The sequence below is a fragment of the Neodiprion fabricii genome, chromosome 5, assembly GCF_021155785.1.
Source record: "Neodiprion fabricii isolate iyNeoFabr1 chromosome 5, iyNeoFabr1.1, whole genome shotgun sequence".
Lineage (NCBI taxonomy): Eukaryota > Metazoa > Arthropoda > Insecta > Hymenoptera > Diprionidae > Neodiprion > Neodiprion fabricii.
Window position 1 is genome coordinate 31,537,732 of NC_060243.1, and position 27,142 is coordinate 31,564,873.

Consider the following 27,142-nt stretch of genomic DNA (forward strand, 5'->3'; position numbering starts at 1 on the left):
TGGTTGGGGTCACTTTCCCTTTTTTTTTTTTAAACGAAATTAAGAAGATTGTTCAAGAGAATCAAATGATCGTTTGGTGGAAAATTTGCTTTCCAACGTTTTTCTCAAACCAATAACGATAGGGGCTTTTAAGCAGTGATCTGAAAAAACGACTAAAATTTAATTTCCTTGGAGACTTACATTTTTCTTTTACATAAGAATGCATTTTGTACCGAAAAAGAAGATGGTTACTTTGAATCCCCTCGAAAGAGGTTATCTTTTTCAGTCATCCGTCTTTTCTCACGCTCATCGTATTCCTTGATAAAAACCAAAGTAAAACCGTCTTTTCACGGAACTCGAGCGATAAACGATTCTTGAACTAGAGCGAGTTAAAGCTCAACCAATCACAGATCGCCGCGGTCGACGCGCCACCTGCCGTCAGCGTCTCGTATAGGCGCCTGATTGGTTCGAAATTCAAATCACCGTAGTTAGCAAACCGTTGGAGCTACGACATCGCCGCTTTGAGAACTTAGCTTCGATTTTTCACAAGGAATGCAACCGTGTTGAAGAAACATATATTGGATAAGTGATGACAAAACTGACATAGATTTTTCGAAAGTTTTAATGTAACAACTTCCAGTTCTACACGATCTTCATATAATGTTTAAATAAATGTATTTTGGAACAAAATTGTTAAGAAATAAAATTAGATGAATTGATGATAATCGTGATGCCAGGTCGTTTGAGAACCGTCAAAATCAATGATTTCCTATCATTAAGAGCTCATTTTATGCAAAATTTTAATTATTTGTTTATTGCTGCTGTTAAGGAGGCAAAGGAGGCTCAAAATTTACCCAAAACGGCTCTTCGCGGGAGAAAAATAGTAAGTTGCGAAAACGGGGAAGCGGCGAGGCGGGAATTGACAAAGGAGAGACACGCCGAAGATTTGACCCTCGTAAAAGCTTTTAGGGTTACGAACTGCGAAAATCAGTTTTTCTACCCGTCCCGCTTAGCCTCTCCCTGCTCTCCACTTTAACACGTGTGGTCAACTTCCTGCATGTACTCGACTGTTTCCGACCAAACTCTCGCGGCTCTGTAAATCTTCCCCTTCTTCTTTGACCCGGCCGTAACGGAGATTAAAGCTCCGTCCTTTGTATCGGCTGACAGGAAGGAGTTCGCATTGGGACAGAAAAAAAAAAGAAAAAGAAACAGAAAATATGTGGAACAAGTTCCGAATACGTGGAACTGAATTCGCTTACCAGGGAAATTTAATTCAAACGGTAATCCCTGAACACAGGGATAAAATTCGAAGACGAAACATCAATTCTAATTTAAAAAAGGTCCGATAATCCGCAAAAACTTTACAGAAGGATATCATTATTCAATGATTTTCTTCCTTTCTTGGTTTTTTTGTCAAAGCAAATTCGCAATATTCAACAAGTTTTCATGCTGTAATTATTTAAATTAAATCAGCAAAAAAAAAAAATACTGACATCCAATAAATGAGAAAAAATATTCTAATTTTCTTCGAAGCGGTAAAACTCGTGATTGCGAAGTGAAAAGTTTCAGTTTCCTTTTGGCGTTTGGGACGAATCCTTCGTTTCGTTATTATAGTTTCACGAGACAGAACTTTGGTATAAAACATAGAAAAGGAACATCAAGAATCAGATGAAAAATTCAATCGAGATGTAAATTTGCCAGTTTTTCCGTTCGACTCGCCTTTCCATGTCCTTTCCTTGTTTTTTTGCAGCCACTCTTTTTCCCTCGTTAAATTTACTGCCATATTTGGGGCTCGTGAATCCGCGAAGAAGATCGTTCGTGGAATATATCGTTCAATTATACCGTCTCGACGTTCAGACAGAAATATACATACATATCGGATATTTTGAATCGAGTCAGTAGCTGTTAAAGTGTGGAATAAATTCTTGATCAAAGTATCTTTCTCTTTTTTGCCACCGTGTTAAAAAAAACTTATTCGCAAATTTATCCGCGATTGCAAATTGAGATATATCTTAACGACATTCGACGATCAGAGACAAACGTTGATAATCCATAAATCTGCGGGTGGCAGTTTCCAGGCTCAAGATTCGAATCCGATTTGGTCAGGCAATTAACGACGATCAATTAACTCTGATTCTTCTGGATTTCCAAAGATCCACAGATTTATCATTCTCGAACGATTTCCCATAAAGCTAAGTCAGAATTACGAAACTGGTAACAGGGTAGTCAAATTTAAAGGATTTGTTAATTGCCTACAATCAATGATTTTTCATTAACCTCGAGATTTGGGACTCACAGAATCCTAAACAAAACAAAACACTCGATGTGACAAATTTTTTCGAAACGATATTCGTAACACAATTTGACGCGCGTATAACGGCGGAATATAAATCGTGTATATAAATAGATCGAATATTGACAAATCGGTGACCATTTCCCAAGGCAATTTTTAAAATTACCAACTTTCCCAAGTACATAATTTACAACAACAAGAATTCAACACGACGACTCGGTAAAGGCGAAGTATTCGCAAGTGTATTTCACATTCGATGTAACATATCAATGGGTATGAAAATTTCGCCAAACTTTTTACCGTATAGTTTAGAATTCGATAAATTATACAAATCTCTGTATGCGAATGTGGGTGCATGTGTGGCTGTGTAACGCAGCCCAGAGAGGAGAATTGATAAAAGTCTGAAAATGGGGGGAAAGAGCTGCGGTTCGTGAATCGCGACTAACATAAATGTGTCAGAGTGGGTTGAAATATGGCTCAGCCAACGTCTTCTTCATTCCACTCCAATTCTATCCCCATGACTTTCAGACGCACTCGCACACACACACGCACATGTATACGCGGTGAACCAAACTCGAAGAAACACTTATAGATTAAAAATGACATCACGGTTCCTTGACTCACAGTTCCAAGGTAAAAAAGTTTGACAAGAAGAGGGGGGAAGAAAAAATGAAGATAGACACAAAAAGTTACGACAATACTTTGGAAATAGTCTGGAATAGAAAGAAATTACAGAATATGTGATGACGTTTCGAAAAACCAAAAATTTAGTTGAACTGATTTGAGTAGAAGAACATATTTAACCGTGACTGAAAAATTGCATTTCAAAACTTTACAAAAATCAAACCAGTACAATTTTTACGATACGTGAAACTCTTCATCGTCATTCCAGACATCGTTCTGTGACGAAAGTCTTAAACAGAACTTTTTGGTAACTTTATTATTTTTGTTACTTATCACAAACGAACGGTTTTCCAGACTAGAACTCGAAGCCGAATTTGGATCTCTTATATTGAATGGATACCGGATACTGTTAAGAAGGCGTAACACGAACGCCGTATAAGGAATAAGATCCTTGGCAATTTTACAAAAGTCGAGAAGCTGTAAGATCCAGGCGAGACACGGGACGTGTAGGTATACCTATACTCTAACCTATATACTTTACGTTATACAATCCTGCGCTGAATCACGTTTCGTATAAAATGAAAATCGATTACCACGAGGTTGGAAAAGTGGCCCCCGTCGTTCACGTCCAAAGCTCTAAATAATATTACTTAGAACCGCGCTGCAACCTAGCGAATTTTTGCCTCAATGTTCCTTTCGTAGTGCACGTATAAAATATCCGCTTTGATAATTATTTTGTTTTATTTTTTCATCCTCTTCCTTTCTCCGACATCCATGGTCTGATATTTCAATCAAAATTTAATCTAAAGTTCCGCGTCAGGCTATTTCAGGTTATCTTTTTTCCGGAACAACGTCCAAGCATCAGTTTACATCATAGAAAAAATTTCACCGTAGTACAGAATTTTCGTCACAGGTTCGATAAGCGCCTCCATAACGTACCCCGTGAATTTTTTTTTTTTTTCCAAGCAAGTAAGATTTTGGAGAATGTAAAAAAAAAAAAAAAATAACGAATAAAAAATAAAACACATTTATTTCAGCTTCTTCGCGGATTGTTTCAAGGAAGAATTGAGAAGAATGGAGCGTGAAACACGGTCTTTATTCTTAATTTTCTTTTTCTTTTTTTGGAAACGTTTTTGTTTTTGAATGGGAAAAGGAAGAGGTGGACGGACCGAGATAGCGTCGGGATAGGGTCGTGGAATGAATATTTTATGGGACTCCTTAATGAAGCAATTTAGGGCAGTTCCTTTCGGCGACCCAATTAAGAAGCGCAAATAATGAACGCGTCCGGGAATTGGGGATTGTCCTGGCGTCCGCACCTCGCCAATTTCTCGCTCTCTTTCTCGCCTCTGTGTCAAACGGGCGCTTAAAAGCGCCTCCTCTTCGACCGCAAAATGGTCCGCCGCTGCTGCTGCTTTCGTGAAAAATTTTCGTTATATTCAAATTGGCGAAGGAAGCCCCGCCGGCTGTTCGGAGCCGCGACCTCTTGACCTTGACCCTCGGATCGAGCCCTGTTCCATTCTCTCTCTCTTTGTCTCTTTTTTTTTCCGTACCAGAAGAGCACGGAGCTCTTTCGAGTAAACAATGAAACCGGGATTGTTCAAGGACTCGGCGTACAACTGCGGGAACGATTCTAATTCCTTTTTTACTCACGATTTTTCTTCCGACACGCTCCATTTCGGGCTCATTTAACCATGTCGGAGGAACCGTTTTTTTCCCGAAATTGTCCCACGGAAAATACGACAAAAACTCGTGTCTCAGTAGCATCGGCAACCGTTTTTTTTTTTTTTTTCTTTTTGAATGCATTAACGTTTTTCCATCCGATTTAAACCTCGGCGAAAAATATCGAGTAGCTTAATTATACCGGCACTCACTGCATTTGGAGGGTCGTTGAATCCTTATCGGAGAACAGGACTACGGGTGGATCGAATCTCTCGTTTTGACCGCAGACCCTCGCTCCAGATTCCAGCTGCAGCCAGCCACCCTCACACCTGAAATCAGAAAGCAGATGGTTTTACTACTAGTTGCCGTAAGAGTGGCCATCTTCTTTACTAAACCGTGTTTTTCTCCCGTTCATCGTATTCCTTGTTGAAAACCAGAGCAAAGTCGTCTTTGCACGGAATTCGTGTGACCAACGGTTTTTAAACTAGAGCGAGTTGAAGCTCGACCAATCACGGACCGCCGTGCTCGACGCGCCACCTAGCGTCAGCATTCCGCCTCACGCCTGATTGGTCCAAACTTCAATTCGCCGTAGTTTAACAACCGTTGGAGCTACAACTTTCCCGCTTTGACAATTTATCTTCGCTTTTTAACGAGGAATGTGACCGTGTTGAAGAAATAGATGTTTTAAGTTGATATAAATGTATTCCGGAGCTATAAGGTGGAGAAATGAAGCTGAACAAAATGGGGATAGTCGTGTCGCGTGATCGTTTGAGAAAGCTGCTCCGAAAACGATAAAGTACCACCGAAACGAATCAATTCCCGCCGATTAATCAAAATTATTTTCGCACCAGACAATCGTGCCTCTCTCGAGTTTCGAAGCCGAGTCACGTCCACGCGATAAAGAATGGCAACGCACACTGCCGTCACTTAAACAGCACGATCGGAAGTTCAATCCACACATGATTTCCGGCCAAATGAAGAATCCTGTCAGTTGCAATTAGCGCAAAATCGTACAACTCCGTACGCATAAATATTACTTTATAAATTACGTATCGCGGTAACATTAAATGTATTATTCATTTTCGTTTTGTCATAGACATGGTTTAATTAACTTGTATAATTAAATCTTATATATACATGTATATATATATACACATCGAAGCACAGTGTTGCCTGTTTTCAAGGTTGTACTCCATTACTCTCAGGGATTCTAGTAAATTTTCTTCTTCTTCGAATTCACTTAAACAGTGTCGCTGTAAAGTATCTGTATTCTTTTCTCCAAATAAACTCGACGGAAAAAAATTGTAGAAATTAAGTCAAGTAACGCCGAGTGAAAATTCCTGATTCAAAATCGCGGTGGAAGATTGATCACAAACGCGGAGCTTTTACCGGGAGGCATAGTAATATTTTGGTAGGGTGGAGGGGCTTTTTGCTCTCAGCGTAGCTTTTGCAGAATATTATTTTAATTAACATATCAATTGTTTCGAGCCGGAAGGAGGGCCGGAGAATCCCTTTATTACTCTAAACTCGACCCGAATCTTTGATGGAGAATCCCTCCAAAATACGAGAATATCCCGGAGTGGAATAATTATGTTCCTGCAGCCGGGACGCCGCCTCTCTCTCTCTCGCTCTTTCTCATTGTCTTCAACCCCACCCCATACGAAAATGGGATATATGGCTGTATAACGCCGGTGTTATTCCACCGTATACCCAAACTCGAAAACGCCGGTACACGTTGGGTGTGATTACGTCTTTACTCCGCTCCTGGGAGCAACGATATTTACTCCTGCAATTGCTTATATTTCGTCTCAACTTCTCATTTTGCCAAATGCCTGAACACGTACAGACGCGAAAGCATCTTCTTACCGTCCCGTCTCAGCTCGTCTCGCGATACCTGAGCAATTACTGTATTCGCACCTTTAGTCGTAAATCTGACATGTTTTTGAACGAAATATTCAATTTATTTATGTTCAAATGTACGAACGAAAAGAGGGATTGAGAGGTGAGATTAGAATTCGTGTTTAAAAAAAATTTGTGTAATTTTCTTCGAGGTTTGTAGTTATGTTTAAAGGAAATCGTTAACTTGATTTCCGAAAAAAATTTGACGAAAATCTTATTGTACATGGATATGGGGAATTCCATGCGAAACCAACCAACGTCTGACCTTCGCCATATTTGATTTTATTCAAAAATTTTCCTGCAATTCTCTTAACTCCGAAACAGTACCCTGAATTTTTTTGGATTTTTTATTCAACTGGTTATTTATTTACGAATATCGAGAGTGATTTTAAAAAAGACCATATTTAAAATTCTCATAAACTGTATTTTCTGTCCAAAAATTTCAAGACCGGAAGCATGATGAGCTCGTTTCTTGTATTTCTTTTTTTCCTTTTTACAATTTTGAATTTTATTGATCAACTGAAAGGTTGTTCAAACGATCGAAATATTCTCAAACCCTCTATTTTTCACTTGGAACATTTCTAGACTAGTTTCATTATGAAGTTGAGAAAAAACCGTTGAATGTGGAAAAAAAAGTAAACAAAAATCGCTGTATAATGGAACCGCTTTGGAAATGTTCCGAGTGAGAAATACAAGTTTTGAAAATTTTTCGGGAATTTTCAGACCGTTCAAACAATGACCAAAAAAAAAAAAAAAACTTGACAATGCTGAAAAGAAATGGAAGAAAATTAGCTCATCACTGGTAGAAATGTTTGGAATAGAAAATACAGTTTTTGAGAATTTCTTTCAGAATCACTTCAAATATTTCCTTTTCAAACATCCTTTTCGAAATCACTTTGAACGTTTATAAATAATTGAGAAGTTGGATAAAAAAAATCTCAAAAATGGAAGGAACTGTTTCAGAGCTGAGACAATTGCACGACAAATTTTAAACAAAATCAAAAATGGAGAGGGTCAAACGTTGATTGGGTTCTCATGGAATTCCCCATACATGAACATAATTTCTCACGACGGAGATTTTTATTGCACAAAGTTGACAATAAAAATGTGAAAAAACAAAACGAATCTGAATTAAAAAAGCATAAATCGAACGCGATGTTCTTGGTGCACGGATTTCCGTTGATAATAAAAATGAACGCGATTCTTAACGAATCTCATCATTCGATATTCAACCGATATACAGAGCTGACGATGATAATTCCCAAGAGAAAATCAAGGTTTGAACACTCGAGAGTTTTCCCTGATCAAGACTGTATAATAATCCCAGTACAACGTACAACGATCATTAGAATCGAATCGGAAGTCTCTCTTTCAGTTCAGAAAAGAAAAGAGCTAAGTTTTTCAATCGACGATTCATTACTGTCAGAGAAAAAAAAAAAACGTCGCGGTTAATCGATCGTTAAATATTCAATATTTCGAAAGGAAAGAATCGAATACAATAACTGAAACAAATATGCTTCGCGAAGCGAGAAGAATGTGTTTGAAAAAAAAAATGAAAAAAAAATGTCACCCAACTCGCGCTTGTAAACGTAAGAGAAGAAAGGGAGAAGGTGAAAAGAAGAGAATAAAGATAAAAATTCGAGACATGCTAGGCGCATTTCGAAGAGGGTTGATCGAGTCGAGGTATGTGTATTGAATATCGGAATGCGGGAAATTCGAAGGGTTTAAAATAAAACCGGAGGCGAGATCAGAGTTTGCGAGAATCGAGTGCATTTTTCCTTATCCCCTCCTCCTCCTCCTCCTCCCTCTCTCCCTCTCCTTCTTCCATTTACTGCGATACAATTGGTTCGGGTATTCGTAATTTTTTCAAACGGTTACACGTATTCAGGTTGTGCACGTCGTGCACACCCGTGGGAATGCTGCACAGGGGATGAAAAGGCTACAACCCACTTCGGGGGAAAGAGAGAAAGAGAAGAAAAATTCTCGTATCCGCTGCAACGGCTCGAGGGAATAAAATACCGTGTAGAGAATGCTCGGCATTTTTTTTTTTTTTTTTTTTTTCTGCAAAGGGTGCGAATAAAGTCGATGAATATGAATTTTTGAGAACTAGGTGAAAAAAAAAATTGCTACCCTTCGCGGATTGGAGAATAATTTAACAATTTTACACGTTTGCGCGCGAATTAGAAAAATCAATTGAATTCAGTTTCGGTGACTTTGTAGAAAGCAGTTTTTTTTTTTTTTTTTTTTTTTCAAAGTAACATGAGCGAAATCGAACGAATCCATCAAATTGTAAATAATTTATTTCCTTCGCAATCCCGATATTTATTATTTTACCATATTCAAAGAAAATCTCCGTAACTTAAGTTGGATACAGTTAATAATCAGTTTAAAAATATTAAATGCACGATTGTCCAGATTGTAATAAAATGAATAAAAAGTGTGGATTTTTGTCCAACACCAACATCCTTAATATTTCAAAATTACTTCGTAGCTAAAATTTTATTTCGTCTCAAATCTGTCGGCTTTTTGTCGATGACAAATCGTCTTGTTTATTACGGATATCTTATACGTACGAGAGCAGAATTTATAGAAATATATACGAGAGTATAAAGAATCGAAAAAGATGTTGCGTGTCTGGCTGTAAATAACGCACAAAAGAATGTCTGAAAAGTATTGAAAAACAAAAGTATCTTCAATTATTTTTTTTTTTTTTTATCAAAGTTCCTTCAACAATCCGACGACGTCGCCTCGCGAGTTTTTACAATTTTTCAAAACAGATCATCCACCATCTTTTGCACGGCACTCGATCTTGAGATGACAAGAGAGTCGATAAATTTTTCTAAAACGTCGTTACGTAAATGTATTATATGTGTATACAAACGTAGGCACATAAATAACAAAGTTCAACGCAGGCGGTACGAAAACAGGAGGGGAAAATTAAAACTTTGAATACTAGAAATCGCGGAACAGCGAAAAGAGGGCGGTAGAAATCAAGATCGAACGAATTGAAGTGGAAAATAACATCACAGTTAAAAATTCGGTGTTAAACGTAACGCAGAAAATATTCTACAGGAATCCAAATAATTTTAGTATTTAGTATTAGAACGATTAATTTTACACCGATGATGTTTAATTTTACATTAATCGATGTGGACTTTTATTGACAGGGTTAATTTTTACAACGGCGGGAAAGCGCGATCAAAAATAATAGAAAAAAACTGCACGCGCTGGATTCGGTGCAAGTTTTTTTTTTTTATTAATATCAATTTTTCTCTTTTCCTCCCTTGAGGCCGCCTTTTGTTTTCCACTCGTTAAATTTATCTAACAGAATTTGAAACCGCCCGAACCGGAGCCTTTTGTTCTACCAATTTTCAGCGAGTTTGCGAGTATTTTATACTCGATATTTGATATTTGTTTAACAATGCTTCGGGATTATTAAAACTTTCGCGAATCAACAACCTCCCGAATATTTAGTTCGAAAACCACTTCCCGTGTTTTTTATTTTTATTTTATTTTTATTTTTTTTCTTGTCCCTTCCGCGATATTATTTCTGCAGCAAAACTGCGCTCACATATTCATGTATTCAACGGCCTCTTATAGATGTATATACATACAAGAAACTGAACGACATCTCGGGGGTAGAAATAATTTCCGATATCGTTGTTTTCGTTATTTATTTCTAAAATTTGCCTCAATTTTATCGCTTTGTTATCAGGCAAATGTTTTTTTTCCCGTTCCGCGGGCAATGTCGGGAAAGAAGAAAAAAAGATTAAGAAAAGAAGAAGAAGAAGGAGAAGAAGAAAATACGAACATTTGTCTCTTCAACTCCGAAACGCTGCGATATTTTCATTCGCATTCCGTGTTATTCCTAGTCAATATTCAAAATGAAGGGGTCGAAGTTCCGAGTTTTAAAAGTTTCGAAAGCTCCTAATTCCAAATTACACAGCTCTGCAACTAAATCCTCCTTCGAAAAAAAATATTCCACATATGAAGGATTTGATGTGCCGAATTTATATCTGCTTTTCATTTTTTTTTTTTTTAACTGTTCAAAATTCAGATTTTTTTGCGTTTTCGGAACTTTTCAAATTCGGAATTTCAACCCCGCCCCAATTTAAACAGTTTCTATTTATGAGGGAAATTTCTAAATAACAAACGATTAAAGATACCCAGTAAAGATCTAGATTTCAAGCTTTGAAATTTAAAAAAAGCTCCAAAATTGTTTTTTTTTTTTCTTTTTCTCGTAATTTTATCGAACTTTGGACGAGTCTGCAGTTTTGTATAAATTTTATATCCAAAGTTGACGAGACGATAAAGCGTAAATTGAGGGCGAGTGAAAGGAAAAAAAAAAAAAAAACCTCACAGATTTCAGGATAATTTATACAGCTCGTTTCGTTATTTATACTTATTTTTTTTCCTTCACTTTAGTTTCCTTGAATTTCTTTCCCCAGCTGCGTCGGAAAGAAGGGGCTCGAGGCTATTCGAGTCGTATTCGAAGGGGTGCGAAGTACGAAATACGAAGGTTAAAGATCCCGCCTCAGGCCGCGGCACCTCGCTGTCAATCATACGCTTCAATTATGTCGGAAAATCATTGAAGATTACCACTTAACGAGCAGAATTTCATTCCCCGAGAAGGCGACGGGCGTGATGATTAACATAGATATACCCTGAGGGAAAATTTAACTTCTCTCTGCCTTGGTATATACGCAGCAGCGAAACGAGACAGAAAGATGAAGCGAAAAAATTGAAGAAGATGTAATACGGTCATCGATTGTGCGTCGCATTGTTCAAAGATTATTCGATCAAGTTACGTAAACATGTAAGATTCGAATTTGATCATCCGCAGAACGATTATTTTTACCGATTGATCGATTTCGAGTTAAGGTTACGTGGTACTCCCATCCTTACCGACCGAGAAAATTCACACTTTTTGCTCTCTGTATTAAATAATACGAACAAACGAATAGCGTTCAAACTTCGACGGTGCGTCGATATTTTGTAGAGGAATTCAGGTTGGTTACTCGTGTCTCGAAAAGGGTGAGTTTGCTCGGTCGGTAAGGGTAGGAATACTACGTGACCTTAATCGGAGTTGATTTTTCGACGAGTAGTAAGAAAATGGTTAATTTTTAATATAAATTTAATCAACAATTCATAAGATTCAAGTTATTTTCAATTATCTCATCAATTAATTATAATTACGGTATAGATTTTCGATTGTTTCTATATTTATTCCTGAAATTGCGTACCGATGGCAAAACTTTTTATATTTCACGTCGTTTTCGCCTTTCAGGAGAAATTCGATAATTTCGAATGATGAGATTTATTTCGAACGAGCTTTATCGACAAATTTCAATGTTACCGTCTTCGAAAAAAATGAATCACGAAATAAGACACAAACATTTTACAAAATGACGTAGGCATTCGGGTTCTACAAGTTCAACTTCACGGAACGAGCCGTGTTTCGATCCGATATACATATAGATAGGTTTAGAAGTAACAAGATACTAGGATTGAAGAAATTCTTTCAGTTGGCAAGATACTCGAAATACTCAGAATCCGAACGATTGATTGAAATTCTTGGAAAACAACGATAGACCAATTTCGAAGTAATAAATCTCTGATTTCACTTTGCTAGAGTGCCGTGCACCTAGAATTCAATTGAACCTTGTCTCGGAGTTTGATTCTCTGTTAAAGGAAGACGAAAAAACTTTCGTTCGCTGTATAAAAGCTTCTTCTTCGGAAAAGAATTGCAAAAATATTTTCTCAAAGCGAATAAGATCGTTACGATCAATTGATTATACATCAATATTATAACGAAGTCGTGTAATAAAATATCTTGAACATGAATTTCAAAGATCAAAGGAACTGGTAAAATAATATTTAAACAAGAATTCGAATGAGATGCAAAACAGAGAATATAGGAAATGTTGAAAAAAAATAAAAATAAAAAAAAGACAAGAACGACAAATTCAATCGTCTGGCAATCAGTTGTGCAGGCAAATTAACATAATCGAGAAAGACAAAGGGTTGGATTTTCTCCTTGAAGAGGATAACCACGTTTGGTAGAACAAAACGTGTTGCTGAGCGGATACGTAAATCGGTCATATATATATATAAATAAATAAATAAAACAGAGAAAGAGAGTGAGAAATCGTAAGGAAAGCGATTAAGCGAGGAAAAACGTAAAAAAAAAAAAAAAAGTTTCTCTATACTTTTCTTTCTCCCGTATCCAGTTTTTCGTCGTTTTGTTTTTTTTCTAATCACATTTTCACCTCTTTTCAGTTTTTATTCTCCTTTTGAAGGGCGAAGTGGGCGTCTGCTGTGGCGGAGTGCGTAAAAGAGCGGGAAACGAGCCGCGCGGTTTTTCCGATTGCTGGAAATTTCTGTGTCTATGGGAATAGCGGAAAAAGGTGAATGCAAGGAAATAAAAATAGGCGTACACGCCGCATTCCGCTAGTCTGTGTAGGTACACAGTTAGCCAACTTCACTGCAACTCGCTGTCAAAGGGGGTAAATTGTATTCTCGCTAATACGCTTTTACCGTTTTTGTCAAAGGGACCGAAAAACTGGCCGCCGACTCGCTCTCCTAAGTATCCGCAGCTTCATTCGATACTGGAAAATTGAAAGAGAGAGAGAGAGAGGGAGGGAGGGAGAGATAAAAATATACGGTAACGCATAAAAGTGTCTCGCATTTTTCAAACCAATTTTTCATTTGTAGATTATTTTAGAGTTGAAATTTTTTGTTTCAAGTTTTTATACTCGATTTAAACTGAATACTGTTTTGAAACGGAGAAACGGTAATTGCAAATTTAATTTCAATTCCTGAATTTTCACATCTTACAGTTTTTGAGACACGAAGATTGTTTTGGTAATTGGAGTACCTGTGAAATGATCGGAGAAATAACAAGCCGGTGAAACAGTTTTTTTCAAGATACTTTTCATCGTCGTGAAACGACAGCGGATTGAAAAAGTTATTAAAGAAAAATTAGTGAACGAAAATTCTGAAAAATCGCAAACGCGTGTAGACATTTTTTTCAAAAATAAATATGCAAACTGGCAAAAATATAATCGTTTATTTGGAAAATCTTTTACGCCCATCGTTTCGTTATAAAATTCTGCAAGTTTCAAATTTTTTTTATCCAGCCGCTTTCGAAATTTCTCTAAAAGTTTTTCCTTGTTTTTCGGATTCAAGAGGTTCGAAACCGTAACGATTCGTCTCAATGAGAAATTGTGATTTTCGAGATGAACCAAAACTTTTCCGACATCACTAAACGTGATGAAAAGTTGAGTAAAAAAATTGTGTTTTATAAAACGGCGCGACTTCGATTACATCGTAAAAGATATTTGCGATTATATTTTTTTTGCGTATAATACACGTTAACTTATTTGTATTTCACCATGCTTGTTTGGGATTTCAATATTATTTTCCACGTTTTAATTTCACGATCATTTTTTGCCAATCATTTTATTTTTCCAATATTTGTTTTTTCAATTTAATTAATTATTGAATCTAGTGGGACGGATTAATCCGGATAAAATGTTTGAGAATCAACGGAGTGAGAGAGTGTGCGTTCATTTACTTTTGTTTGCTTTCTTTTTTCAATCACTTCATTCTTGTTTGTTTAATAATCACTTTATCCAATATTCGACACTGGTAGAATTCGGTTGATGAGCTCGACCAAAATTGCGCGATATTTTCGCATCATACGCGATTTTGATCAAAATTAAACCCAAATTAAACCCACCCTTTTCACCCTATCACTGTTAAATTTAGAATTTTTTTTTTTTTTTGTAAAAATGGTAAACCATGGTGGAAAAAAAACAAAACAAAAAAAACGAAACCAATTTTTCGCGTCGTAGAAACGAGTGGAAAATGAGAGGGTTAAGTTAAAAAAAAAATAAAAAAAAAAAAAAAATAAGAAATTAAGAAGACCCCGGCAAAAGGATGAGTGGGAGGGATGTCCGTTTTACGGTAGGTTATTTTGGGTCGAGTGAAGAAATTTCTCGCGCGTATAATCCGCAAGGGTGAAGGTACGATGAAATCTTGGTGAAATTCCTTGCCGGCCGATGGTAATCATAGTGAAATTAAGGCCATCCATCAACCCTTAACCATTCTATTCCGTGTTCCACTTGATAATATTTCGCTGAGGATAGTCATTTTCAACCTCCGTCTATTCACCGCCCCATCCATCCTTCCTTCCTTCCTTCCTGCCTTCCTTCCTTCCTTCCTCTCGTCCAACTCGGGCAGCTTCGGGGTGATTTTGCCGCTTGCCCAGCGAACAATTTAACTGGCGTTTATATAATTCGCAAGGGATGCTGCGGGGCAAAGCCGAGAGACGAGAGATAAATAGAATGCTCGTTTTTACGTTCATTCTCTCGTTCGCGAGACGGACGGATTGATTTCAAACGTCGTTTTTTACACCTTATCTATCCACGTGTTTCCGCGATTTTTTTTTTTTTTTTTTACTTCGAGTCTTAGGTTTCCCTTCAGATATTATACTCGCCTAAACGTTCACGTTTTTCACCTATTTTTGTAGTAGAGATTTTTTTTTCTTCTCATATTCTTCTTCTCGACCGAGGAACATGATTCTAATCATCGTGATACTCGATATTTCGCCAAACCAACTTTCGTTGCTTTGTGCATGGAGTCGGTGGTGAGAAAAAAAAAAAAAAAAATTACAACGTTTCAGGAATATCGTGTTTCCTTTCACTTTTTTTGTTCAAATAAAAAATATCCGAAACAAAAAATCGTAGAACGGGAAAAAAGTAATAATTGTAAGAGGACAAACAGCTCAGCGGTAATTGATACTCAAATTTATAAATGTAAGACCGAATTAGGGTTGGAGTATAATACGATGTTGTATTATACCGAAATGATGATAATGATAATAATTAATAACGGTAAGACTGAATTATGAAAATTCATTGAGTTCAAACATCAAATGAAGAATTTAAAGTGTGAAAAACGAATATCCGCGAGTGAAACACGAGGAATCGTCGTGCTTTGAGGTGAACTGTTTCAAAGAGAAGGAACAAGGGAGGGGAAAAAAAAAACGTCTCTGTAATAACGAGGGGATCCTTATCTACATTCGGAAATCTCGATCCCACCTCTTGAATAAAAACGAGAAATGAGAAAGAGGCAGAGGAATGAATTCAGGGGACGCCGAGAAGGATGAAGAGGAAATAAAAAAAAAAAAAAAAAAAGTGAAACACGAGGAACGGCATTAGGATATGAAAATCCCGGATCTCGGTTGATCCTCTGCTTGCTTAATCACAACTCAATCTTCTCTTTATTTTATTTCGTTGTCGCGACGAGCGGTGCAAAAAAATATTTTGTAGAATATTGAGGGTTGAATATTCACCGTGGTTATAAAGCGTTTAATAACGACGTTTTTAAAACAACATCGAATACGGAGTTTCCTTAACACATTTTTTATCACCTGTGTAATATAAATTTGACGATTTTTCGAACGACGATTTTGAGCACGGAGAAATGAGGGAAGAACTTGAAAACGATTGAACCGTTTGAAGGATTAGAAATTAGAGAAAAGATCAAAGGTGCGGAATATTGACCGGAAAAAAGGCCGAAATATTTCAACCGCAAGACGCCGGGGTTTTGAAATCTTTTTCCGGTCTGTTACCTGCCTCTTCCAGCTTTTCGTCCAGATTTTTTACAAGCTCGTTTAGCCACTCGGAGTTTAGATGTATACATAACGGGATGTGGGAGCTGAGTTTGAAGCGGTACTTTAAATTTTTCAAACGGTACGTATGTGTGTATAACATAATGTTATACCCTCCGCGCCTCAATTCGCGCCCGTGGGTTAAGCTTTTAGGCCCGAACGAAGGTTCAGGGTGGCCGTAAACTCCTGCCTTACACCAAAGCCGTAAGGGATGGGTGAAACCAAACTCGGCAGTGAAATACTTCCGCGAAACTCCTGTGGCAGAAAGTGATCCAGCTTCGCGGAAACTTGCGGTAGAGTGTGATATTCCGAGAATTTTCACTGAACGCCCGCAGAAAAATCTGCGGGAAGCAGAGGAAAACGAAAACTTCAACCCACGTCGCGGGAAAACCATACGAAGGTCAGAACGAACGGAATGAAGGCTCATCCAAAGAGAAAAGCTCCTCTGGACAAAAATGTACCCTATACTGGACAAAACTGTCTAGTCCCGAGTAACTAGTTATACGTTCGGGGAATTTTTCCTGAGCCCCGCAGATAAAAGGACAAGAAAAAATCTGCGGGAAGCAGAAGGAAACGAAAACTTGAATCCACATGGTGGGAAAACTATACGGAAGTCAGAGCGAAGGAAATGAAGGTGCCATCCAAAGAAAAACACTTCTCTGGACAAAAATGTACCCTATACTGGACAAAACTGTCCAGTCTCGAGTAACTAGTTATACGTTCGGGGAATTTTTCCTGAGCCCCGCAGATAAAAGGATCAGAAAAAATCTGCGGGAAGAAGAAAGAAACGAAAACTTGAATCCACATGGTGGGAAAACTATACGGAAGTCAGAGCGAAGGAAATGAAGTTGCCATCCAGAGAGAAACTCTTTTCTGGACAAGAAATGTACCGTATACTGGACAAAACTGTCCAGTCTCGAGTAACTAGTTATATGTTCGGGGAATTTTTCCTGAGCCCCGCAGATGAAAGGACAAGAAAAAATCTGCGGGAAGCAGAAGGAAACGAAAACTGGAATCCACATGGTGGGAAAACTATACAAAGGTCAGAACTAAGGGCACGAAAATTCATCGAGAGAGAAACTCTTTTCTGGACAAGAAATGTACCGTATACTGGACAAAACTGTCTAGTCTCGAGTAACTAGTTATACGTTCGGTAGACGGTTATTTTCTCCCAAGGGTGTTTCGAGCTTTTTTCTCAAGGTTAGAAGAGAAAGAAAACGAGACGCAATTTTGCGCGCTTGTATTAATACATTTTATTTGGAAGTGAAATTTTATTTCATAGGTTACGCAGACGCTTTTTTGGGGAAAGTAAATTGGAAAAACCGTCCAATTTCGACTAGTTCGTTATTTTTACAAGGCCGCAATTTCCGTAACAGTTAATTCAAGCAATCGTTTTAAGGTTAGACGAAAAAGAAAATGAGTCTCAAGTTTTGCGTTGTTGCAGTTGAAGTTGCAGATGTTTATTCAGAAGTAAAATTTTGTTTCTCAGGTCTGTAAGACACATTTATGGACAAAATATAACGCTCGACGAAACTGTCTAGTTCCAAGTATAACTTGTTACTTTTTATTACATCGCAAGAGTGTTTCAAGCATGTTTTGATAAGGTATTAAAAAACGAAGAATAAAAAAAAAAACACACACAAAAATTCAACGGAAAGTGAAGATAAAGTTTTGCGTATTTTGTGCTTCTGGAAAATCAATTTTGCAGAAAAATTTTGTCTCTCATTATTCGTGGCCACTTTTCAGACCGAAATATTTTTAAAACCTAATAGATAGCCAGCTTGTTCCAGAGTTATAAAAATAAGAAGAAAGAAAAGAAGAAGAAGGATAATCAAAAGAAAGTACCGGGGTGAAGCGTCGGGCACCTGTATTATACAGATACAACATTTCAGATTTTAATTTGCAAGTGAAATTTTTTTTTTTCCCGCCACAGGGATGAAGAGGTCGGTCTTACACGTGGCGCAAGGGGTGTTATTCCTGGTTGAGACGTCGACGCACTCACTCCCCAGGGTGAAATGTGTCGGAGTGAAAGTATAACGGCTACGTCAGGTACGTAGGCGGGTGTAATAATGAAAATTCGAGTAAAGTATAGCGCGTATATATATACACGCGGATCTATCCGGCTGCTCGTTGGCCGTGAGATGGGCGAGGGATGTTAATGGGCGGGCTTGCATGTAGCCGGCGAAATCGCGTCCTCGGAGAGTAATATCCAAGGGTGGCTTATTTTTCGCCATTTTACTCGACGCTTGCAAGCTGCTTGTTCGCCGAACTCGAGCGCGAAAGTTCAAAGGAAAATTGATCGTGATGAATCGGTCCCGCAGGCTGAATGAAAAGTAGATAAAAGAGAAGTAATTAAACCTTTGGAGAAATGTTCAACAACATCATTTGCGTAAATGATACTTAACTCGGAGTAAAACGACATCTCTACTGTGTTATAAAAATGAATCTCAGCAAGATACGATACCGCGAACCGAGTTATCGACAATTTGAAAATGGTATATTTTGCGACTAGTGCGGTAAGTTGGCGATTTATTATGAGTGCGAATATCGTCGATGACCACGAGTTGCACACGATATTTTTCACAATAAAAATGTAAAACCAACGGATTTTCACCGCCTGCTGATAATCGACGGAAGACGTAATTTCTCAATGAATGACGTGTGCGGTGGGAAATGGCGAACCGTTTCTCCACTAGTGGCGATATATTTTTCCATCGGTGGGAAAAAAACTGTTTTCACCTACTGGTGGAGAATTGATTTGGTATTTCCCAACGCGCGTGTCATTTGTGAGAAATAGTGTCACATATTTTTACGTTTGAGTCGTGGAATAGTATATTTTAAGACAAATGCGAAAAGTGAGTAATTTCCGATGAGTGTCAAGTTCACAGAGTGAACATACGATCCAGACATTCTCCATCCGCATCAGTGACGCGAGCTATTTTTTCCAATACTTGTGAGGGAAACTTCGATTTGAGCATCCAACGAATGGATAATGATATGATAATTTTAGAAAAATAGATCAAGGGCAGTTCGAAGGTCCAGAACTATAGACCAGGCTTTATGAAACCAAACCTAGAGACGCAAACTTCGATTTCAACTCAGCTCAGTGACGTCACTGACAACGCGTAAAGTCCGTGCGTAAAATTAAGTTATCGGACAATGCGCGTGCGCCAAGAAGGCTCTAGTGCGTAAAATTGAGAATTTCAGGTAAGCGCATGCGCAACCGTCGTTTTACCGCACTTTTCGTAAATGGGGCACTTTACGCACGCTCCACCGGTTTTGAAAATCTAACTCTTCGGGCATTTTGTCGGAAAAAGGGTTTTACTGTCAGAAAGTTCCGAAGTAAATCAACTTTCGTTTCTTTTATCCAACTTAAGTATATTTTCTAGATTTTGTTATCACCCACAAATTGTTAAAAAATATTTAAAAAAAAAAAGAAAAAACCGTGTTCTAATCCCTACAGCAAAAAACATGAGCCGAAATCGGAGTTCAAGCATTTTGAAAGTTCCGATTATAATACCTTTTCGCAAAATTGTTGATATCCTAGCTCGTGTAAATCAAATTTGGTCAGAATCATTTGTATCGCATATTAAGAACGTTTTTTCACTTGAATTTCTACCGATCCTTGGTGTAAATGACATTGCTGTAGATTTTTTGCAGGTGATTGTTTTTCGTTTCCTTCTCTTTTTTCAACTTTTGATTCTCAACGCAGGGAAACGTCACTTCGAAACGAAGTAAAATAAGCTAAAACGAGACGAACCTTATTTTCTAAACTTAGCCACGTCGAATCTACCCAATGAAACTTGAAAAAGCTAAGATTTGATGCACCTGATGCCCGGGAACAGACGGATCCAATATTTCTCACCCCTGTCGATTGAATTTCCAAAGCTGTAGAAAAATCGGAGATACATTGACGCGCCTCGTCTTCTCTCTCCTCGCTCCGTTGGAATATTTCGCTTCTCGATATATTCCAAGTTCGAAAACTACCGTCTCTTTTATCCGGCCTTTACTGTACCAAAAAAAAAAAAAAAAAAAAAAATGTTATCCATCAATTATTCAGTGTTTCCGGGGGTGAGAAATCGAGGAGTTTGCCGCCCGTTAGAGACGCAAGCCACTCAAGGATCACGTCGGTTGCATTAAAGGCGGTTCGATACACTGCAGCAGGAACAAATTTACCGAGTGCCCGAAAAGCTTTTCCGCAGCGTAGCGAACGCGACGAGAGAAGCTTCGAAAAATAGACTTTTTACGTATACTCGTATATCTCGTACAGAAAATCTGTCGTGGTATGTTCGAGGGAGGTTTTATTCCCTCTATATATATACATTGTGCAAGAGGAGAGGGTTGTCCAGGATGAGAATGAGACGAGAAAAAGGAAAGGGTAATGGGGGATGAAAATACGTCTCGTGCGGCGGGAATATACACGCGTTTCTTGGTCTCGCGGAGGGAAAGTTCAGTTTAGAAAAACGCTCAAGGGCGTTAGCGACGCGTCGACCTAGCGGAAAACACGCCAGGGACAACAATTTTTCTACCCCCTCGATACACCCTGTGGGGATTTCGCCTCGGCGCAAACATTCGACTCGCTTGTGTGCGTTTCTATCTCTCTCTCTTTCTCTCTCTGTCTTTCCATCTTTCTGGCGAGAGTGAAATTGGTGACAAATTGAAAATGTCCCGCCAAAGTTACCGGGTGAAAACGTCTCTGGTCATCCGCACAAATCTCCTTCAAACTTTCTAATTCTCTCCGTAAGCTTTTTCTGCATTTTTTTTTTTTTTAACTTCAGACAACTGTCACCTGTCACTTTTGCCCAGCGATTTATACATCCATTCTTTATATTCTCATTTATGTTTTTTACTCGCATACAGGGTGTGAAAAATAACCCGACGATCAGTTTTAAGTAAAAGCGCTTGAGGTGGGATAAAAATTTCACTCACGATTCGTTACTCCGTGAGCATTAATCCAAATTTGGTTTGGATTCTGTGACAATTTTTTTTTTTTATTTTTTCTTTCTTCTCCGTTACTGCGATTTGGGAACCAAATATATGCGTTTGAAATAATTTCAACTGTTACACTCACATCGAACCGTTGTGTCGACCGATCGAGACGAGGCGATAAATTTGGAGTTCGACACGTTGTCCGGTGTCCGGTACAAATCTGTAAGTACATCTAGTCGGGCCGGTCAGCGCTGGCGATTTTATTTGGCCAAAACCTCGGCCGGATTTATTCAGCAGCTGTTTACTGTCCAGCGTCATGTTGCACACTGAAAATTAACGACAACACAATCATATCAATCAAACTGTACGGGTTATTGTTATTCGAAATTTATTCTATGCCAAAATTCTTTTAATCCGATTTAGGATTCGAGAATTCTCGCGATAAAACGAGAACCCAATAAATTGAAGAGATTTAGGTTATTCAGAGTTTTGTCTTTTCTTTTTTTTTATGCCGATTAGCCTCCATCACAAATAACCTGGAACCGAGATTTCAAAATGCTGATAAAACAGTTGCCGATTTTTTATACACAACCGAAAATTCAATGGCAATTATGTACGAAAGTATGAAAGACTGTAAAAGAATATCGATTGTCTGAAAATTAATTATTATCGAATCCATTGAACGGGTAAAGAGTTTTCAGACAAGGTTAGGTTGAAAAAAATTCAGAGTAACATTTTTTATTTTTTTTTGCCTCACGTCTGCAGAAAGTTGCGAAGAGGTTGGGTGGAGGAAAAAAGTTTCAAGAACCTACCGAAAGCGGTGAAGATGTGCGAGAAATAAATATGAATTAAACATGAAATTGAATCGACGTGGGCGTGACGTCGGTGATTTTTGAAGTGTGCGTTAATTATGAAAAATTGTCGACGCACAAAAACTGCGGGGGGTTGGTTGGCCCTCGATTTTTATACGGAGCGGTTCGCGCTCACCGCCGAAACAGCGAAAGATAATGAATCTTGTCCCAGCAGAGCAGAGTTCCTGCCTCGGCTCCAGCTATTACAACCCTGGGCGTATATACTCTTCACGTTTGAAAAAATTTTTTTTTTTTTTTTAGGGATGAGCTGAATTTCCCTCGCGGGAGTAATTTCAACCTGATAGAATGGATATGGAATTGAATTGGCTTCCCACCTCGGTGCCCAACTTCAAGGTACGAGAAAAAAAAAAAACAAAATAACATACATATATATATATATATATCAAAAAACCCGCCCACACCGGCCTTACAATTTCCCCCCGCAAGCTAATCGCATGGGAATGCCAATCGGGGTAAACACGTATTTTTTGTATGGATATTGAGAGATTAAAAAGGTTAGGAATAGATCGATACAATACCATGTACGTACCTAGGGACGTGTTACATCACGCAATTTTGATATTACGGTTTCACGTAATACGGAATTGAAGATTTTTAATATCACACACGTATCGCAATACTCTGCGATGAGAATTGAGATCTACCGTTCAAACGAATCTAATTCTAACCTCTTTCTTTTGCTCTATTCGTTATTTCGTAATCAAATCACGGTTAGTTTCCCGCGCTTTTTCGGAACCCATTGCGATAGGCTTGTGGTGAATGACGTCACGCGCGTTACCAAACCGACCGCTGCCGTTACGCGTGCAGTGACGTAAACGCGAGGTTGGATAACCTCACTGAACAATTTTCACCGTCGACTTTTTCAATTATTAAAGATAAAATATGACGCGAAACGCAACTTTCTTCGCTAAAAATAATCAAGCATGAGCGTGAACATTTATATATTTGATTGTGGTAAAAAGGAAAGGGGGATGCAATTATTTTAAACGCGTATTATTCAACGCTTTTACTCACTGTTTGCACAGTTTTGCTCAAGACCGCATTGTGCGCATCTGTGGGGCGAAGAATCGCCGCAGCTGCATCCGCCGGACTGAACGCAGCAGGCGCAATCTGTCCTTGTTGAATTAAAGCTGCAGGCGCATCCGTCGGTGCTCTGAGTCCAGAGGTCGACTTGACCTGAAAGGAGAAATATCGTTGAGTCTCGGATCGTTTAGCCGTTGAGAAAATTCCACAACGAGTCACAACGTGTTGGTAAAACAGAAAAAGCTAGAGAGAGAGAGAGAGAGAGAGGATAAAAACTGTCGAAACAAATTCTTGATTCAATCTCTCCCTTCAAACTGACAGTTTTTACAATTGGAACGAACGGTTTTCCACCGCTGCGGAAGAACGACGGGTGAAGAGGAGAGAGGAGGAACGGATGATTCCGAGTGAGCTTTTGTCCGCTGCAAGCTTCACGTCCGTTTGCTTCACTACGCGCTGAAATTCCACGCTGTTGCAACACATTTTCGAAGCTTTTAGTACCAGCCACCAACCCTGCTGCAAACTTTTGTTTTACCTTTATTTTATTTCACTACCACTTTATTTCATTTCATTTCCTTTCCCTTTTGTTTGTTTCTATCGTTTTTTTTTTTTTTTTTTTTTTTTCAAGGGCGAACGGGGGGTGGTGGGGGGTGGAAGGCCTCCCTCAGTTTCTCTCTGCACGTCTCGCATTTCAAACAGCGGATCTTCTCTCTGTACCTTATACCGCTTCTCAAAACTCGCCTGCGGAGTGGTTGAAAAAAAAACAGAAAAAAAAGGGACACTCAGCGCGAGAGGCAAACGAAACTTGGAGACTAGAATTACACAGCTTTGACACATACATGTTCGACCGGGAAAAACATGCGATAAAACTCGTGCAATTTTAATCGTTCGCTATATAAACTATTTCCAATATTATAACTTTCCTAGAAACTGATAAACAGACTTTGGGCTGTTTCGATGCGTCGAGGAAAAGAATTCTCCTCGAAAAAATAGAAAAAGAGGGAGGGGGGGGGGGGGTATAAAACAAAAAAAAAAAAGAAAGAAAAAACGTTGAAGAACCAAGAACCCCGCCTCGGAGGGGTGAAAAGTAATAAGAATAAAGTAAACTCAACGGAAGCGATTTCCTCTCGAGACGTACATTTTGAGATAGAGAGAGAGAGAGAGAGAGATTGTGTGTGTGTGTGTGTGTGTGTGTAGGGGAGGAAATCGAGAGAAGAGATACCGCGGCTGTAGGTATTAGGGGGTTGAAAGTAAGACGTCTCTGAGGTAAGAACCGCTTCAATTGGATTCTTAATCCATCGATTCCAAGACGATTACACCCCGTATATATATACGTATGTACGTTACGTACGTTTATACCTGTGTGTATATGTATATATTCTCTGGCCATTATGTACACACGCCAACTTGTCCGTTCTATCGTCACGTTTGGAAGACAGGGACGAAAATATTGATCTTCCAGAGAAGAGAAGAGAAGAGAAGAGAGATGTACTCCCGAGGGACGCACCGAGTTCTGGCCTCGAGGCCAGGAATTCCCGACCGTAATACACCGGCCAATTCGAACAATTATCCAAGTATGCAAATTCTCGAAAGGTCGAGTGACGTTATAACCGTCAAAGATATTTTTCACCGTCGAATTTACATCTGAAAAAAGAAAATTTCAACTTCAATTCGATCCCAGTCGGGAGTAAAAATAACGAATTGATGAATATTGACGAGGTATAAAGAATTGTAGTAACAAACTAGCTTCTGGAATTGCGAGTAAGAAAGAGAAAAAAACCAACAACGACTTTCACATTGGGAATGAAATTGTAACTGTACAATAATCGAGGTTGAAAAAAAATTTTCAAACAATAAGAGAATCATCATCAGCTTCTTTCGGTATCGAGCAATAAATTTCATCGATCCAACGTGCAAGAAATATGGTATTTAGAAACACATGTTATTAATTATTCTTGAAGGACGGTAACAGTCTTGGCTTGATATGAAATATTTGTGAAAAAGGAAAAGGGAAATTTCCGTCATTATTTTTTAACGATATATCGATGAACCAGTTTGTTGTTCAAAGTTTATACACAATTACGCGCACCCTTTCACTCTGTGAATTAATATCACATCTTCGACAAGGGTTTGGCGAGAGGTTTTTTCACGGCGGATGAAAAAAGCAGCTTTCTATTAGCGGTCCCGTGGAACTTTTTGATTTTATAACGTATCGACTGGCGCGTGACTGCCGGGTCTGCCATTCGTAGTTAACATGGTGGTAGGATCACCATATATTTGCATTTTAATTGGGAGGCGCGCGGCGGCGTTGGAGCGACGATTTCCATCTGTCGGTCCATCCTGGTAGACATAAATATGTATACCTCTAGTTTATGTATAAAGGGTGTCCCGAAATGAGGGTGATTTTCCCTTTCGCTGAAGAGAAAAAAATAAAAAAAAAATAAAATAATCACCATCCCTCTTCGACTAAAATTCGTTCCCGATTTCCTTGATTTCTTACTTATTCATCGTCTGTTTTAATTTCTGCGAAATTCGTCGTTGAAATTGGTAAAAGGAGAAAAAATAGCGATAATAATTAATTACTAGAAAAAAGAACGAGAAAAAATGTCGGAAACAAAATTCCTCCTCGTGGATCTTCGACAGGCGAATTCGGGAGCTTTCGGTTTGGGCCGCGAAGCGGTTTGAATTTGCATTCGTATCACGAAACCGCTTCTTACCCCGGCGTGATATTAGAATTCAGTTTCTTGCTTCCGGCGGAATAGTTCGGCCAGCCTCAAGGGTGAAAAGCCGGGAGTGACGGAGGGTGGTAAACGTGGAATGGGATATCCGGTTTTGCCACAGTCCACAACCACGGAATTTGGCAAATATACCACCGGCTTAAGCCAACTACATGTGTAAATTTTTCTCGCCCTCACGTATCGGCTAACTTTGTCGTGCGAAAGGGGGAAAGAGATCTGATTATATAGTTTGCTATTTGGAATTGAATTTAGGGATCGAGGAGACCGGACCGACGGTTCGATTGCCCCTCGGAAGTATCGTATCTCAAAATCCGAAGGGGGAAGAGATGTGTAGAGATGTTTGCAGGAATCGAAGAAGAAGAAGAAGAAAAAAGTGACGAACGCCATTTCTTTGGGTAATGAAAGTATTCAACGAGTCGAGAATTGTCGAGAAATATTAATATCAAACGTTGGGAATAAAATTCAGTGGAATGTTCGAAAATCAGCCCTCAACCGATTTTACTCTCTAATTTGAGAACCCTCGATTCGATTTACACGAACGTTTGAATTTTTATTTATTTTATTTTATATTTCATTGCACAACTGCTTGATAAAATTTTGAGGTCGCGGAATATAACAAATTTCTTTTTCCTCATAAAATTTTTGTTCATGTATAAATGGAACTTTATGAATTCGCAAATACCAGACTTGACAATTTTGTTTGAAGCAACCAATTCAGAATTAACTATAAGTAAATGATAATTAGGCTCTTTAATGATGTTGAGAATGTTAGACGTGGCTATCATACAATCCTCATATATTTGAATTTTTTACCGTGAACGCAAAATATATTTTTACGTAAAAAATAAAAATGAGTTTCATATCATACGTGCAAACAGAAAATCTATAGTATGTCTTACTATTTTCTTCAATCATAGTCATTTGTACACTATTTTTTTTGGTAACCTTTTCGAATTTTTGATATAAGTGCAGTTGAAAAATTGGTTTCAAAGTCTTACTTAGGTAATGGAAAGTATGTAGCAAACTACAAATCACATTAACAATCCACTCAAATCGTTAGTACAACTATATTCATTTCACTTAAAGTTGCTTCCGAGACTTTTGATAAAAACATTTATTTTGAGCAAACTTAACGAGAGGACAAAATGATTCTTGATTTCTTCCAATGACGTGCAAAAAAAAACGTGTACGTGACGAATAAAAATTCGAAAAAAGGGCCAACGAAAAATGCTGCATTTGTATGTTGTCTTATGGGAGTGTAACAGATTGTTACTTGTACTATCGATATCAAATCATTTTTTCGCATGTAAGAAGTGGACATTAGTTGGATATTGATGCTACAGTTAGACGTTAAAACTAGTTAGATACTGATAATGTAGTTAGAAATTAAAACTAGCTGGAAAAGAAAACTATAGTTGGACCTGAAACTATAGTTGGATATTTACGAAACTAG

The 27,142-nt window shown here is 38.3% G+C and overlaps 1 protein-coding gene across 1 annotated transcript in view; it reads right to left on the bottom strand.

Annotated features, from left to right (window-relative positions):
- Positions 1-27,142, bottom strand: part of LOC124182618 — a 203,801-nt gene that overhangs the window by 55,399 nt on the left and 121,260 nt on the right. Inside the window, exons 4-6 of the mRNA XM_046570113.1 lie at positions 22,946-23,107; positions 21,202-21,385; positions 4,768-4,884 (exon numbers count right to left, since the gene is read on the bottom strand). Of these exons, the coding sequence (XP_046426069.1) occupies positions 4,768-4,884; positions 21,202-21,385; positions 22,946-23,107 (463 nt within the window). The remainder of the gene's footprint in view (positions 1-4,767; positions 4,885-21,201; positions 21,386-22,945; positions 23,108-27,142) is intronic.